Below are 14,380 nucleotides of genomic sequence, written 5' to 3'. Positions count from 1 at the left end.
GAGGAGCGGCCATCGCCACGGGCCGCGACGCTGGACGGACCCACAGAAGGGTCCACTGAGTGAAGTGAGTCGGGTGCAGAGGGACAAAGCTCTGTGGACTCTGCCAACGAATGCAAATGAATCTATGTGCAAAAGGGAAAACGACCTTCAGACATAGAAAACGTCCATAGGGCTACCCAAGGGGAAAGGCAGCGGACGGACGAAGTTGGAGGCGGATCAAGAGAGAGGAGCTAGTATACCTACAGGAGATAAGCAACAAAGCTTTCCTCCGTAGCATGAGATCTGTATTCGTATCTCGCCTCAACCTACACTGGAAAATCACCTGGAAAAGAACAGGGGACTGAATCACTGTGCCGTGCACCTGAGACTAACCCGGGAAAGGAAATCAGGTCTACTGGCGTTGGAAGAAGCAGAAAAAGGAAGAGCCCAAGGGTTGGGGTTGGGGTTGGGGTTGGGGGGAGACGGGCCAGTGGGACAAAGGCAGAGGCGGGTTCCTTGACAAGAGTAGGATTTGGGATGGCTCATGGAGGAACCGGGCGCGCGCGTGGGCGGGAGGGGGGCAGTGGAGATGGGGGAGGTGGGGAGCAGGGGTGGGGGTGGGTGGGATGGGTGCGTTTGGGGGAGCAGGGGGATGGTGAGGGTGCAGGCTGAGGTGGTGTTACTGGCGGAGCAGGGCTGATGCTGAGGTGAGGCGGGCAAGAGGGTTTCAGGGGAGGGGGTGGTGTGTGAGGTGGTGAGGGCGTTGCTGTTGGAAACCGATCTGGGCCCAGGGCCGGGAGCGTGTGGACTTCTGAGGAACTCCTCCTGCAAGCTGATGCTCCAGGGACCCTCCAGGGAAAAGGGAGGTATCCTTGCCAGATGTGGCAACTTCCTTGCTCCTGGCTGTGCAAACGGAGGGTGATTGATTCTCGGAGTGTGGCGAGAGTGAGCCAGGGAGCTTGGAGACAGACGTTGGGAAAGGTGAAGAGGTGGGGCCGGCGGCTGCCAGAGGTGGGGTGTGCCTTCCAGCGCAATCCGTGAGCCACCGGCTGGGTCCGCGTGAGGAAGCCAGCAACCACAAGGGAGGTGTCTGGGCACACGGGCGGCTGAGCCCGCAGGGCTTGGGGCCACAGCGGCTTGGCAGCAGGGCCGTGTGTGGGGGCGGGAGGGGTCGTGGGCAGCTGCGTGGGAGAGGCAGCGGGCGGCAGGTAGCAGCCAGCGGTTGCAGGAGCGCTCCCTTGAGCGCCTTGGAGCGGGCAGACCTAGCTCGGCTCTGGGACTGCAGTGCGGGACCAAAAGGGGACGCTGGGGTTGCATGGGCCGGGAATCGAACCCGGGCCTCCCGCGTGGCAGGCGAGAATTCTACCACTGAACCACCCATGCACCGGTGGCCGCCGCCGCCCGACGCCGCCCCAGAGGCGCTGGCCAACACCCGCCCGTCACTGCTCACCGCTCGCCCAGTGGGCATCTGTCTGCTCCATCCGAGCAGGAGACGACGGGCGGCCGACCTCAAAGCCAGGGTCCGGGCACGTGCAGGACCCCAGGGCGCGGCGCTCTCGGAGGGACCCCGGGGCGGCGGGCCGCCGGCCCACTCGGCCGGTCCCGCGCCTTCTGCGCCGACCACGGCCGCCGCGACGCTGTCGGTGTCGCCCGAGGGGGCCAGGAGCCGACGCCGTCTGCGTGGGCAGGCGCTGCGTGGTCGCCGCGGCCGCGCGCCGACGTTCCTCTCAGCGACCTGCCGGGTCCCGACCCAAAACCCCTCTGGCGGGCTGGCTTTCCGGCAGGGGCGGGATGGAGCGTGCCATTGCGGGCGGGGGCCGGGACCCCGGGCTCGGCCTGTGCTGGGTGCTCGCGAGCGCGGGAGCGCGACTCCCCGGGGCGCCCCCGCCGCCGCCCCGAGCGGCGCTCAGGCCCCAGGACCCAAAGGCGTTGTGAGCCTGGCTCCTGCGCTCTGGCCGACGGCGCTCGCGGGCGCTCCGCTCTGACAGGGTGGGTGGTGGTGGTGGTGAGGAGGGGCCCTTGGGCAGAGCGGCTCCTGGCTCGGGGACTGCCGGCTGAGGCAGGGAGCACGCCAGGCCGCGCTTGGCTCCGGCCCGGGCGGCGGCTTCCCCCCCCTCCCCCCGGGAACGGGCGCGGTGGCGCCGAGGGCCGGGGCGCGGGCTGGGCGCCTGTGGCTGGGCTGGACGGGCACGCAGGGCTTCCGCTCCCACCCCAGCCGAGCGCCCTTCCCGGGACGGGTTCGTGCACGGAAGGCCGGTGTTCGCCGGCCCGCAGCAAGGGTGCGTGGCGCGCGTCCCGGGCGGGAGGCAGGCAGGTGTGGCCCGGCCGAGGCCGCAAGGCGGAGAAGCGTGGAGGGCACGCAGCAGCCCCCTGGCGGGCAAGGCGGGGGGGCTCGGCCGCCTGGGTGTGGCTGGGTGGCGCAGGCGGGCCGGCGGCGCGGGCGCGGACGACAGGGTGCCGGGCGGAGGGGGAGCGGCCGGGGGCGGACGTGGAAGCAAGGCTGCGAGAGCGACTTGGCCGTTCAGCAGGCAGAAGTCGCGGCGCCCGCGAAGCGAGGAGGGCTCGCCACCCGGCGCGGGGCCGCGTGCGTCGGCGCCGACGGGGGTGGGGCGGGGTGGGGCCTTGCGAGTGGGAGGGTGGGCGAGGGTGCGCGAGGCGCAGGCGGGGAGGCCGGAAAAGCAGCAGCTGCAGCCGCAGACACCTGGGGAGGAAAGCTGCGCTGAGAAGGACTGAAGGTTCCTGGTGGCGGGGGGCGGGCGTGTGTGGAGAAAGGCTGTGGCGCGGGGAGGACGGGTGCGTTTGTCCGGCGGGCCAAAAGGCTGGCTTGTCAGGAGTGGGATTCGAACCCACGCCTCCAGGGGAGACTGCGACCTGAACGCAGCGCCTTAGACCGCTCGGCCATCCTGACGGCGGGCCTGGGCGGGCGCGTGGCCGCTCGCCTGGCTGAGACCCGACGCGGCGCGAGCCCCGGCGCCCGTGGCGGGCCGCGCGGTGCGCCGCGCCAGGCAGGCAGGCGGCCGTCTGGCGTGGGTGAGCGACGGGGCCGGCCGAGGCGCCTGGCTGCGCCGCCGGTCGCGCCCCGGACCCAGCCCGGCCCTTGGCGGGCCGTCCCCTCCTCACCCGCGCCCCTCCTCGCCAGACGCGGGCCGGCGCGCGCCCACCGTGTCCTCGCAGCCTCGCTTGCCTTCTCGGACCCCCTTCTCCCGGCGGAATGGCCGCGTTGGAGGCAAGAGGCGGCGCGCACGAGGAGTGTCCAGTGCCCCGGGGGGTCCGGGTCCGTGTCGGGGTCGCGGGCCGCCTCTGTGACCGAGGCGGTTGGTTTGGTGGGCGGTCGGGTCGGGGCCCGTGCTGGGCACGGGGGAGGCGTGGGCAGGCAGCCCGAGAGCCCGAGAGGGGCCGGGCGGCAGGGCGGTCGCCGCCGTCCTCGTTAGTATAGTGGTGAGTATCCCCGCCTGTCACGCGGGAGACCGGGGTTCGATTCCCCGACGGGGAGGCAACACAGCCTTTTTGGTGGCCGCGGTGGCTCTCTGTCCTGCCGCCTGGCCCCCAAGGGCCCTTCGTCTCCTCCGTCCGCCTTTGGACCAGGCGCCTGGCCACCGCCGACCGCCTCTACCGGTGCAGCCCTCCAGCCTGAGCCCTCTGTCGTCGCCGGGCGCTCGGTCGCCACGGCGGAGCGACGGCCTCCTTGGCCACCCCACGGCCTTGCCCGACCATAGCCGGATCTTGCGGCCCGCCCGCCCACAGGGGCTGCCTCAGTGGGCTCCTAGGCTCGCGACGCCCCCGCGGCGCGGCAGAGCGCCGTGACGCCTGCAGGCGGCTGGCTCCCGTGTCCCCCTGTCGTCGTGGGAAGTGGCCTCGCCCAGCGCACGGTGGAGAAGGGCTTTGGCCAGCTGGCTGCTGGAAGCCGCGTGCCCCGCGTTGCCCCCCGGGGGTGAGGGCGGAGGCGTTCGCGGGCCGCGGCGGGGAGCGAACGGCCGGGGGGCCGCAAGGCCGCGGGAGCGCCGCCCCGGGGCGGTGGGGCCGGTGGACCCCGGCCGCTGCGTAGAGCTGGCGCGGATGGGGTTGCTGGTGGGCTGCTGGTGGCGCCGGCGGCGGCGCAGAGCCTCCCGCTGACGGGGCGTCGGGGCAGGGATGCGGCGGCGGCTGCGGCGAGAGTGTGCTGGGGCGAGCCCGGGGCCGGCGTCTGGCGGCGGCCCGGGCTGAGCAGCGTTGGTGGTATAGTGGTGAGCATAGCTGCCTTCCAAGCAGTTGACCCGGGTTCGATTCCCGGCCAACGCAGCAGGCCGACCTTTTGCTGAGCTCCGCCGCCCTCCCGGCTGGGGCGTTCGGGGCAGAGAGAGCTGGGAGCAGGGAGCCAGGCAGCTGGCGCGCGGCTTTTGGCGTGTGTGCGAGAAGCCGGTGGCGCGCGCAGTGTTTTGAGGCTGCTGAGAGCAAGACGGCCCGCCAGGGCAGGCGGACTGACAGGGCCGGCGGGCGGCTGGACTTGCCTTGCCAAGGCCGAGTGTGGGCACCACGGTGGCGCGGGCGGGCGGGCGGGCGGGCGGCCCGGAGGCGCTGGGTTCGGCAGGAGCAGGCGAGGGCCGAACCCCGACGCTCCCTGGTGGTCTAGTGGTTAGGATTCGGCGCTCTCACCGCCGCGGCCCGGGTTCGATTCCCGGTCAGGGAAGCCTTTCTTCTTCCCCTCCGCCCGCCACCTGCCGATCTCCTCGCCGGCGACCCCACCACCCTTTTAGCCTACGCTTGCTCAGCGCTGCCACAGAGGCCCCGGGACCCTGCACCTCCAGCCCAAGCACGATTCAGGCCAGCCCCGCCGTGCCCCGGGGCAAACCTTTTGGCCGCAGTGGCCACCTCGCGCCGCTTCCACCACGACCCGCCTGAGGCCTCCCAGCCCCAGCCCCCGCCCCCTCCCTCCTGAGGGGCGGCGGCTGCTGCCCCTGGTGGCGGCCGCCATGCTCCTGGGCTTGTGCTGGTTCTCCTGCTGTCAGTGGTGGTGGGGAGGAGGTGGGGTCGGACAGGGCGGGTGGGGGTAGGGGTCGGGGCGTGGGCTGTGGTGGTCGCCAGCGCGGGCCGGCAGCGGCCGCGGCGGTGGCCACAGCCGAAGACGAGCGAGGGGGATCTGCCTCTGGGAGTGGGGCCAGTGGCCACGGACACGCCTGCCTCCCCATGCCCCGCGTGCCAGCCACCTCTCTGGGCGGCTGGGCCATTGAGTGCCAGGTCCCGGGCTGGCTGTGACTCCCGTGCGCCGCTGGTGACTCCAAGAGGGTGCTGGTCCTGAGTGGGCTCTGGGAGGCGGACCACGGCGCCCGGGAGGCATCGGTATCGATGGGTTCAGTCGCTCAGTGCGCTGCAGCAGCCCAGGCTTCCCTGGCCATCACCAACTCCCGCAGCTTGCTCAAACTCAGGTCCAGCGAGTCGGCGATGCCATCCAACCATCTCACCTTCTGGCGTGGCGTGTCGTCCCCGTCTCCTCCTGCCTTCCGTCGAGGTCTTTTCCAGGGAGTCAGTCCTTTGCGTCAGGTGGCCAGAGGACTGAATGAAGTGTCAGCTTCAGCCTCAGGGCTTCCCATGAATATTCAGGACTGATTTCCTCTAGGATTGACTGGTTGGATCTCCTGGCAGTCCAAGGGACTCTCAAGAGTCTTCTCCAACACCGCAGTTCAAAAGCATCGATTCTTCAGCGCTCAGCTTTCTTTATGCTCCAACTCTCACATCTGTCCGTGACTGCTGGACAGACCGTGGCTTTCACGAGATGGACCCTCGTGGCAGAGTCATGTCTCTGCTTTTCGACATACTGTCTAGCTTGGTCAGAGCTTTTCTCCCAAGAGGCGGACGTCTTTTAATTTCATGGCCGCGGCCACCGGCTGCAGTGATTTGGGGGAGCCCCCCCCCCACCTCAGTGACGTCTCTCCCGGTGTCCATTGTTTCCCCATCTGTTTGCCATGAAGTGATGGGACCGGATGCCACGAGCTTAGTTTTCTGAATGTTGAGTTTGAAGCCAACTTTGTCATTTTCCTCTTTCACTTCCATCAAGAGGCTCTTGAGTTCTTCTTCGCTCTCCCCGAGGCAAAGGGGTGAAGACGAATGTGGGCCTGTGCTGCGAGTCACAGCACCGCGCGGGGGGAAGTGAGGGAGCACACAGATCCCGGCGGGGCGGGCCGGCCGGGAAAACGCAGCCAACCAGCCGGGAGGTGGCAGATGCGCCCCAGGCAGTGATGCCGGCCAGGGTGGACACGCCGACCAACATGGTGTTTCCCTTGCCTGAGCACAGCTCTCAATCCTACCGGAGTGAGGCAAGGTTTCCCAGATGTCCCTCCCCGACAACGAACCAAAGGGGGGCACCTGGGTGCACACGCAGACACGCAGACACACACACACACACACACACACACACACACACACACAGCGCCCTGTTCCACGCACCCCTGCCCTAGATATGACATCTCCTACTTTGCCATTCTCTCCAATCTGTCTGTCCAGGATCAACTCCATCCCTCTCCACAGACTGTCATCGTCGTCCCCAGGAACTCTGGCCGGGGGTCATCGCCACCCACAATCTCCCCTTAGCCCAATCTTGAGCCCGTCTGTAACCCCAAAGGGTTTCACGACTGTTGAAGGACTGTGTCCTTTGGGGGGTGGGGTGGGGGAGTGGACGGCCGACGAAGGGCACCATCCTGCGGCGAGGGCGGCACGCTCGGGGGCGACGGGACAAAGCTGAGTCCCCTGGGCAAAAGGAGAACCTGTGGCCTGACGCGTGCTAGCCATCGCCGCAGGAGGTTTCCTCGACGCCCCTGCCGGGGCCGTGGGCGTCAGCGTGCGTGGGTGAGAGTGCGGGACGAAGCTGCCTGGGGCCATGGCTGGTGGGTGCCCCACGAGGATCAGGGACCGGGGCAGAGCCATCGCAGGGAGAGGGGGCGGCAGCGAGCAGGGTGCGGGGAGGCAGGCCCAGGGGTGCTTGGGCGTGGCGTCTGCGTGGAGGGCCGGCGGGAAGGGGGAGGCATGGGACTCGCGGGGACCTGGCCGAAAGATGGGCCGGCCACTCGAGCAGGGCCTCTGCAGAAGCATGGAGGCGGTGGCGACGCCGTGCCAGGCACCCGTGTGAGGCTGGGACAGGTCTGCGGTCGGGGTGGGCGGGTGGCAGGGGTGGGTCTGCGGAGCTGGAGGCAGGCCCGCACTGGTGAACGCCAGGGCAGGGCAGGGCATGTGAGGGATGGCCCGGGGCTGCAGGGGGACAGTGGCGGGTAGATGGGGCCGAGCCTGGGGTCTGGCGGGAGAGGCAGAGGGCAGGCGGTGACCCTGAGGGGGCTGTGGCGTGAGGGAGGTGGTGGGAGAGCACGCCGTGTGGGCGGGCTGGCGGGTGAGCGTGCGTGCCACCCTGGCGCGCGGTGCCGCAGGTTGCTCAGGCTCGGCGGTGGGCTGGGGCTCCGGGCGCTGGCTAGGACGCTGGCAAGCGAGCCACAGAAACGGAGTGCCAGACGGGGGCCAGACCCGGTCGGAACAGGGTGGGCCCACCGTCCCGCCCCAGAGACCCAAGTCCCCACTCATCAGGACCAGATGTCCAGTCTCGGGTGTGCCATTGCTGGGGGCTCAGGGTGGGATGGTGGGTGGTGGTTGGCAGCGGGGATGCCTGGGGTTTCATGAGGACCAAAGAGAGCTCCCATCTGACCGAGCACACCCCGTCCTGGGTGCACACCCGCAGAGAACAAACCTCGGAGAGGTCTAAAGGTCCATACTCGCCGTGCACACTGCAGCACTATTTGCCATAGCCACGACACGGAAGAAACCCCAGTGCCCGTCCTCGAACGGCGGGCCCAAGAAGATGTGGCATAGATGTCCCAAGGAACGATCACTCGGTCCTAAAGAGAAAAGGAAAGGATTGCCATTTGTCACAAGCAATGATGGACCTAGAGACTCTTAGACTTGGTGAAGAATGTCAGACCGAGTTGGACAAAAGCATGTGGAACGTGTAAAAGAATACAAAACGAACCTATTTGCCGAAGAGAGACCGGCTCACGCAGAAAACCGCCTTAGTGTAAGGCAGGCGGAAGGGCAGCGGTGGAGGGATGACTCTGGAGCTGCAACGAACAGATACGCAGGACCGCCTATGATGGGAGACGCACCAAGGTTGTCCAGTTCAACACAGGCAATAAGAGTCAGTACCCTGTAATAACCTCAAGTGGAAAAGAGTCTGAAAACATACATGAAATCTGAAATCTGTACCTGGGAAACAGAATCACGTTGCAGTCCATCGGAAAGGAGCCCAATGTTGGAAATCCACTCTACTTCCACAACAACCGCTGCTATGACTTTGGAGTAAGCTTTCAAAAGGACACTGAATACCATAGGTAACTGAGTAAGCGGGAGACAGGCGAGCGGGGTCCATATCCGTGAAAGGCTCAACTCTTCATTCAGAAAGGCACATGCAAACCCCACGGTCGTGGCAGCACCGTTTGCCGTAGCCAAGACGGGGAGAAACCCCTAGTGCCCATCCCCAGCGGCTCACCCACGAAGATGCGCTGTCAGAGACACGGAGAGAACAGGATGTCACTGAGCCGTCCACAAGAGTCACATAGTGTCACTGGCAGCAACAGCGGCCGGAGCTGCAGAATATGACCCTTGGTGAGGGGAGTCGAACAGACAAGGTCACAGATGGGTGGAATCGAAAGTGTTGTACAAATTCATCCCTGTGCCAAGCAGCGACAGCCCCCGAGACACAGGAAAGCCGCTTCGGGCTTCCCAAGGGCAAAGTCAGGGACGGAGGGATGAATGAAGAGCCGGGCTCAACGGATATACCGTACTCGTGCTGAGTAGAAAGGAGACGACCAGCAAAGACACACCGGATACCACAGGGAATAGGATGCAATCGCCTGTCACCCCCTGTAATGGAAAGCGATCTGAAAACATCATCCTACACACACAGGACGGAATCACGACGCTGTCCAGCGGAAACGGACAGCAGGGTGTAGACCAGCTACACTTCCAGAACAACATCTACTGCTCCCTGGAAGTCAATCAGTCGAGGATCAGTCCAGCAATAGGAAAAAGAAGAGCTTACGCTGTGATCCAGCAAACCCAATCCCGGGTACCCATCGGGAAAAGACATCACCCCTGCTGGGAGGAGATGCAGGCATCCCCCAGGGTCATCGCAGCCCTCTGTGCCAGAGCCGAGACATGGGGAACGCCCAAGTGCCCGGCGGCACGTGGCCGGCACGAGAAGAAGAGGTATATGTGTACCGTGGAATATGACGCCGCCGTCAAGGAGGAGCGGCCATCGCCACGGGCCGCGACGCTGGACGGACCCACAGAAGGGTCCACTGAGTGAGGTGAGTCGGGTGCAGAGGGACAAAGCTCTGTGGACTCTGCCAACGAATGCAAATGAATCTATGTGCAAAAGGGAAAACGACCTTCAGACATAGAAAACGTCCATAGGGCTACCCAAGGGGAAAGGCAGCGGACGGACGAAGTTGGAGGCGGATCAAGAGAGAGGAGCTAGTATACCTACAGGAGATAAGCAACAAAGCTTTCCTCCGTAGCATGAGATCTGTATTCGTATCTCGCCTCAACCTACACTGGAAAATCACCTGGAAAAGAACAGGGGACTGAATCACTGTGCCGTGCACCTGAGACTAACCCGGGAAAGGAAATCAGGTCTACTGGCGTTGGAAGAAGCAGAAAAAGGAAGAGCCCAAGGGTTGGGGTTGGGGTTGGGGTTGGGGGGAGACGGGCCAGTGGGACAAAGGCAGAGGCGGGTTCCTTGACAAGAGTAGGATTTGGGATGGCTCATGGAGGAACCGGGCGCGCGCGTGGGCGGGAGGGGGGCAGTGGAGATGGGGGAGGTGGGGAGCAGGGGTGGGGGTGGGTGGGATGGGTGCGTTTGGGGGAGCAGGGGGATGGTGAGGGTGCAGGCTGAGGTGGTGTTACTGGCGGAGCAGGGCTGATGCTGAGGTGAGGCGGGCAAGAGGGTTTCAGGGGAGGGGGTGGTGTGTGAGGTGGTGAGGGCGTTGCTGTTGGAAACCGATCTGGGCCCAGGGCCGGGAGCGTGTGGACTTCTGAGGAACTCCTCCTGCAAGCTGATGCTCCAGGGACCCTCCAGGGAAAAGGGAGGTATCCTTGCCAGATGTGGCAACTTCCTTGCTCCTGGCTGTGCAAACGGAGGGTGATTGATTCTCGGAGTGTGGCGAGAGTGAGCCAGGGAGCTTGGAGACAGACGTTGGGAAAGGTGAAGAGGTGGGGCCGGCGGCTGCCAGAGGTGGGGTGTGCCTTCCAGCGCAATCCGTGAGCCACCGCCTGGGTCCGGGTGAGGAAGCCAGCAACCACAAGGGAGGTGTCTGGGCACACGGGCGGCTGAGCCCGCAGGGCTTGGGGCCACAGCGGCTTGGCAGCAGGGCCGTGTGTGGGGGCGGGAGGGGTCGTGGGCAGCTGCGTGGGAGAGGCAGCGGGCGGCAGGTAGCAGCCAGCGGTTGCAGGAGCGCTCCCTTGAGCGCCTTGGAGCGGGCAGACCTAGCTCGGCTCTGGGACTGCAGTGCGGGACCAAAAGGGGACGCTGGGGTTGCATGGGCCGGGAATCGAACCCGGGCCTCCCGCGTGGCAGGCGAGAATTCTACCACTGAACCACCCATGCACCGGTGGCCGCCGCCGCCCGACGCCGCCCCAGAGGCGCTGGCCAACACCCGCCCGTCACTGCTCACCGCTCGCCCAGTGGGCATCTGTCTGCTCCATCCGAGCAGGAGACGACGGGCGGCCGACCTCAAAGCCAGGGTCCGGGCACGTGCAGGACCCCAGGGCGCGGCGCTCTCGGAGGGACCCCGGGGCGGCGGGCCGCCGGCCCACTCGGCCGGTCCCGCGCCTTCTGCGCCGACCACGGCCGCCGCGACGCTGTCGGTGTCGCCCGAGGGGGCCAGGAGCCGACGCCGTCTGCGTGGGCAGGCGCTGCGTGGTCGCCGCGGCCGCGCGCCGACGTTCCTCTCAGCGACCTGCCGGGTCCCGACCCAAAACCCCTCTGGCGGGCTGGCTTTCCGGCAGGGGCGGGATGGAGCGTGCCATTGCGGGCGGGGGCCGGGACCCCGGGCTCGGCCTGTGCTGGGTGCTCGCGAGCGCGGGAGCGCGACTCCCCGGGGCGCCCCCGCCGCCGCCCCGAGCGGCGCTCAGGCCCCAGGACCCAAAGGCGTTGTGAGCCTGGCTCCTGCGCTCTGGCCGACGGCGCTCGCGGGCGCTCCGCTCTGACAGGGTGGGTGGTGGTGGTGGTGAGGAGGGGCCCTTGGGCAGAGCGGCTCCTGGCTCGGGGACTGCCGGCTGAGGCAGGGAGCACGCCAGGCCGCGCTTGGCTCCGGCCCGGGCGGCGGCTTCCCCGCCCCCCCTTCCCCCGGGAACGGGCGCGGTGGCGCCGAGGGCCGGGGCGCGGGCTGGGCGCCTGTGGGTGGGCTGGACGGGCACGCAGGGCTTCCGCTCCCACCCCAGCCGAGCGCCCTTCCCGGGACGGGTTCGTGCACGGAAGGCCGGTGTTCGCCGGCCCGCAGCAAGGGTGCGTGGCGCGCGTCCCGGGCGGGAGGCAGGCAGGTGTGGCCCGGCCGAGGCCGCAAGGCGGAGAAGCGTGGAGGGCACGCAGCAGCCCCCTGGCGGGCAAGGCGGGGGGGCTCGGCCGCCTGGGTGTGGCTGGGTGGCGCAGGCGGGCCGGCGGCGCGGGCGCGGACGACAGGGTGCCGGGCGGAGGGGGAGCGGCCGGGGGCGGACGTGGAAGCAAGGCTGCGAGAGCGACTTGGCCGTTCAGCAGGCAGAAGTCGCGGCGCCCGCGAAGCGAGGAGGGCTCGCCACCCGGCGCGGGGCCGCGTGCGTCGGCGCCGACGGGGGTGGGGCGGGGTGGGGCCTTGCGAGTGGGAGGGTGGGCGAGGGTGCGCGAGGCGCAGGCGGGGAGGCCGGAAAAGCAGCAGCTGCAGCCGCAGACACCTGGGGAGGAAAGCTGCGCTGAGAAGGACTGAAGGTTCCTGGTGGCGGGGGGCGGGCGTGTGTGGAGAAAGGCTGTGGCGCGGGGAGGACGGGTGCGTTTGTCCGGCGGGCCAAAAGGCTGGCTTGTCAGGAGTGGGATTCGAACCCACGCCTCCAGGGGAGACTGCGACCTGAACGCAGCGCCTTAGACCGCTCGGCCATCCTGACGGCGGGCCTGGGCGGGCGCGTGGCCGCTCGCCTGGCTGAGACCCGACGCGGCGCGAGCCCCGGCGCCCGTGGCGGGCCGCGCGGTGCGCCGCGCCAGGCAGGCAGGCGGCCGTCTGGCGTGGGTGAGCGACGGGGCCGGCCGAGGCGCCTGGCTGCGCCGCCGGTCGCGCCCCGGACCCAGCCCGGCCCTTGGCGGGCCGTCCCCTCCTCACCCGCGCCCCTCCTCGCCAGACGCGGGCCGGCGCGCGCCCACCGTGTCCTCGCAGCCTCGCTTGCCTTCTCGGACCCCCTTCTCCCGGCGGAATGGCCGCGTTGGAGGCAAGAGGCGGCGCGCACGAGGAGTGTCCAGTGCCCCGGGGGGTCCGGGTCCGTGTCGGGGTCGCGGGCCGCCTCTGTGACCGAGGCGGTTGGTTTGGTGGGCGGTCGGGTCGGGGCCCGTGCTGGGCACGGGGGAGGCGTGGGCAGGCAGCCCGAGAGCCCGAGAGGGGCCGGGCGGCAGGGCGGTCGCCGCCGTCCTCGTTAGTATAGTGGTGAGTATCCCCGCCTGTCACGCGGGAGACCGGGGTTCGATTCCCCGACGGGGAGGCAACACAGCCTTTTTGGTGGCCGCGGTGGCTCTCTGTCCTGCCGCCTGGCCCCCAAGGGCCCTTCGTCTCCTCCGTCCGCCTTTGGACCAGGCGCCTGGCCACCGCCGACCGCCTCTACCGGTGCAGCCCTCCAGCCTGAGCCCTCTGTCGTCGCCGGGCGCTCGGTCGCCACGGCGGAGCGACGGCCTCCTTGGCCACCCCACGGCCTTGCCCGACCATAGCCGGATCTTGCGGCCCGCCCGCCCACAGGGGCTGCCTCAGTGGGCTCCTAGGCTCGCGACGCCCCCGCGGCGCGGCAGAGCGCCGTGACGCCTGCAGGCGGCTGGCTCCCGTGTCCCCCTGTCGTCGTGGGAAGTGGCCTCGCCCAGCGCACGGTGGAGAAGGGCTTTGGCCAGCTGGCTGCTGGAAGCCGCGTGCCCCGCGTTGCCCCCCGGGGGTGAGGGCGGAGGCGTTCGCGGGCCGCGGCGGGGAGCGAACGGCCGGGGGGCCGCAAGGCCGCGGGAGCGCCGCCCCGGGGCGGTGGGGCCGGTGGACCCCGGCCGCTGCGTAGAGCTGGCGCGGATGGGGTTGCTGGTGGGCTGCTGGTGGCGCCGGCGGCGGCGCAGAGCCTCCCGCTGACGGGGCGTCGGGGCAGGGATGCGGCGGCGGCTGCGGCGAGAGTGTGCTGGGGCGAGCCCGGGGCCGGCGTCTGGCGGCGGCCCGGGCTGAGCAGCGTTGGTGGTATAGTGGTGAGCATAGCTGCCTTCCAAGCAGTTGACCCGGGTTCGATTCCCGGCCAACGCAGCAGGCCGACCTTTTGCTGAGCTCCGCCGCCCTCCCGGCAGGGGCGTTCGGGGCAGAGAGAGCTGGGAGCAGGGAGCCAGGCAGCTGGCGCGCGGCTTTTGGCGTGTGTGCGAGAAGCCGGTGGCGCGCGCAGTGTTTTGAGGCTGCTGAGAGCAAGACGGCCCGCCAGGGCAGGCGGACTGACAGGGCCGGCGGGCGGCTGGACTTGCCTTGCCAAGGCCGAGTGTGGGCACCACGGTGGCGCGGGCGGGCGGGCGGCCCGGAGGCGCTGGGTTCGGCAGGAGCAGGCGAGGGCCGAACCCCGACGCTCCCTGGTGGTCTAGTGGTTAGGATTCGGCGCTCTCACCGCCGCGGCCCGGGTTCGATTCCCGGTCAGGGAAGCCTTTCTTCTTCCCCTCCGCCCGCCACCTGCCGATCTCCTCGCCGGCGACCCCACCACCCTTTTAGCCTACGCTTGCTCAGCGCTGCCACAGAGGCCCCGGGACCCTGCACCTCCAGCCCAAGCACGATTCAGGCCACCCCGCCCGTGCCCCCGGCAAACCTTTTGGCCGCAGTGGCCACCTCGCGCCGCTTCCACCACGACCCGCCTGAGGCCTCCCAGCCCCAGCCCCCGCCCCCTCCCTCCTGAGGGGCGGCGGCTGCTGCCCCTCGTGGCAGCAGCGATGCTCCTGGGCTTGTGCTGGTTCTCCTGCTGTCAGTGGTGATGGGGAGGAGGTTGGTTTGGTAGGGCAATTGGTGGTTGTGTGTGGGTAGGGGCATGGGCTTTGGTTTGCAGTTAGAAATCCATTTCTGCTGAAGGACAAAAGATGAATAGAGATTAGAGTTTTCCAGGAGCTTTTGAACTTCTTTTGAACTCTTAATTTGATTGCATGATACTCCCACTC

General features: G+C 68.3%; 1 protein-coding gene and 10 non-coding genes across 11 annotated transcripts; 6 read left to right on the top strand and 5 right to left on the bottom strand.

Annotated features, from left to right (window-relative positions):
- Nucleotides 1-1,291: 1,291 nt before the first annotated feature.
- On the bottom strand, nucleotides 1,292-1,362 carry TRNAG-GCC. Its single transcript has one exon. It is a non-coding gene; the product is annotated as a tRNA-Gly (tRNA).
- A 1,442-nt stretch (nucleotides 1,363-2,804) lies between these two features.
- On the bottom strand, nucleotides 2,805-2,887 carry TRNAL-CAG. Its single transcript has one exon. It is a non-coding gene; the product is annotated as a tRNA-Leu (tRNA).
- Nucleotides 2,888-3,400: 513 nt separating this feature from the next.
- On the top strand, nucleotides 3,401-3,472 carry TRNAD-GUC. Its single transcript has one exon. It is a non-coding gene; the product is annotated as a tRNA-Asp (tRNA).
- Nucleotides 3,473-3,731: 259 nt separating this feature from the next.
- LOC122678361 (nascent polypeptide-associated complex subunit alpha, muscle-specific form-like) lies at nucleotides 3,732-8,225 on the bottom strand. The gene is made up of 7 exons (XM_043879028.1): nucleotides 8,197-8,225; nucleotides 7,991-8,051; nucleotides 6,531-7,419; nucleotides 4,718-5,231; nucleotides 4,442-4,533; nucleotides 4,268-4,400; nucleotides 3,732-4,122 (listed from the first exon to the last, which is right to left on the bottom strand). The coding sequence occupies exons 1-7, from the start codon at nucleotides 8,223-8,225 to the stop codon at nucleotides 3,732-3,734; spliced, it is 2,109 nt and encodes a 702-aa protein (XP_043734963.1).
- On the top strand, nucleotides 4,186-4,257 carry TRNAG-UCC. The gene has a single exon. It is a non-coding gene; the product is annotated as a tRNA-Gly (tRNA).
- Nucleotides 4,574-4,645, top strand: TRNAE-CUC. The gene has a single exon. It is a non-coding gene; the product is annotated as a tRNA-Glu (tRNA).
- Nucleotides 8,226-10,526: 2,301 nt separating the features above from the next.
- TRNAG-GCC lies at nucleotides 10,527-10,597 on the bottom strand. Its single transcript has one exon. It is a non-coding gene; the product is annotated as a tRNA-Gly (tRNA).
- Nucleotides 10,598-12,043: 1,446 nt separating this feature from the next.
- Nucleotides 12,044-12,126, bottom strand: TRNAL-CAG. Its single transcript has one exon. It is a non-coding gene; the product is annotated as a tRNA-Leu (tRNA).
- A 513-nt stretch (nucleotides 12,127-12,639) lies between these two features.
- On the top strand, nucleotides 12,640-12,711 carry TRNAD-GUC. Its single transcript has one exon. It is a non-coding gene; the product is annotated as a tRNA-Asp (tRNA).
- A 713-nt stretch (nucleotides 12,712-13,424) lies between these two features.
- Nucleotides 13,425-13,496, top strand: TRNAG-UCC. Its single transcript has one exon. It is a non-coding gene; the product is annotated as a tRNA-Gly (tRNA).
- A 308-nt stretch (nucleotides 13,497-13,804) lies between these two features.
- TRNAE-CUC lies at nucleotides 13,805-13,876 on the top strand. Its single transcript has one exon. It is a non-coding gene; the product is annotated as a tRNA-Glu (tRNA).
- The last annotated feature ends 504 nt before the right edge of the window (nucleotides 13,877-14,380 follow it).

This window comes from Cervus elaphus, chromosome 20 (genome assembly GCF_910594005.1).
Source record: "Cervus elaphus chromosome 20, mCerEla1.1, whole genome shotgun sequence".
In the NCBI taxonomy this organism is placed as follows: Eukaryota; Metazoa; Chordata; class Mammalia; order Artiodactyla; family Cervidae; genus Cervus; species Cervus elaphus.
This window is presented reverse-complemented; position numbering and strand designations above follow the sequence as displayed.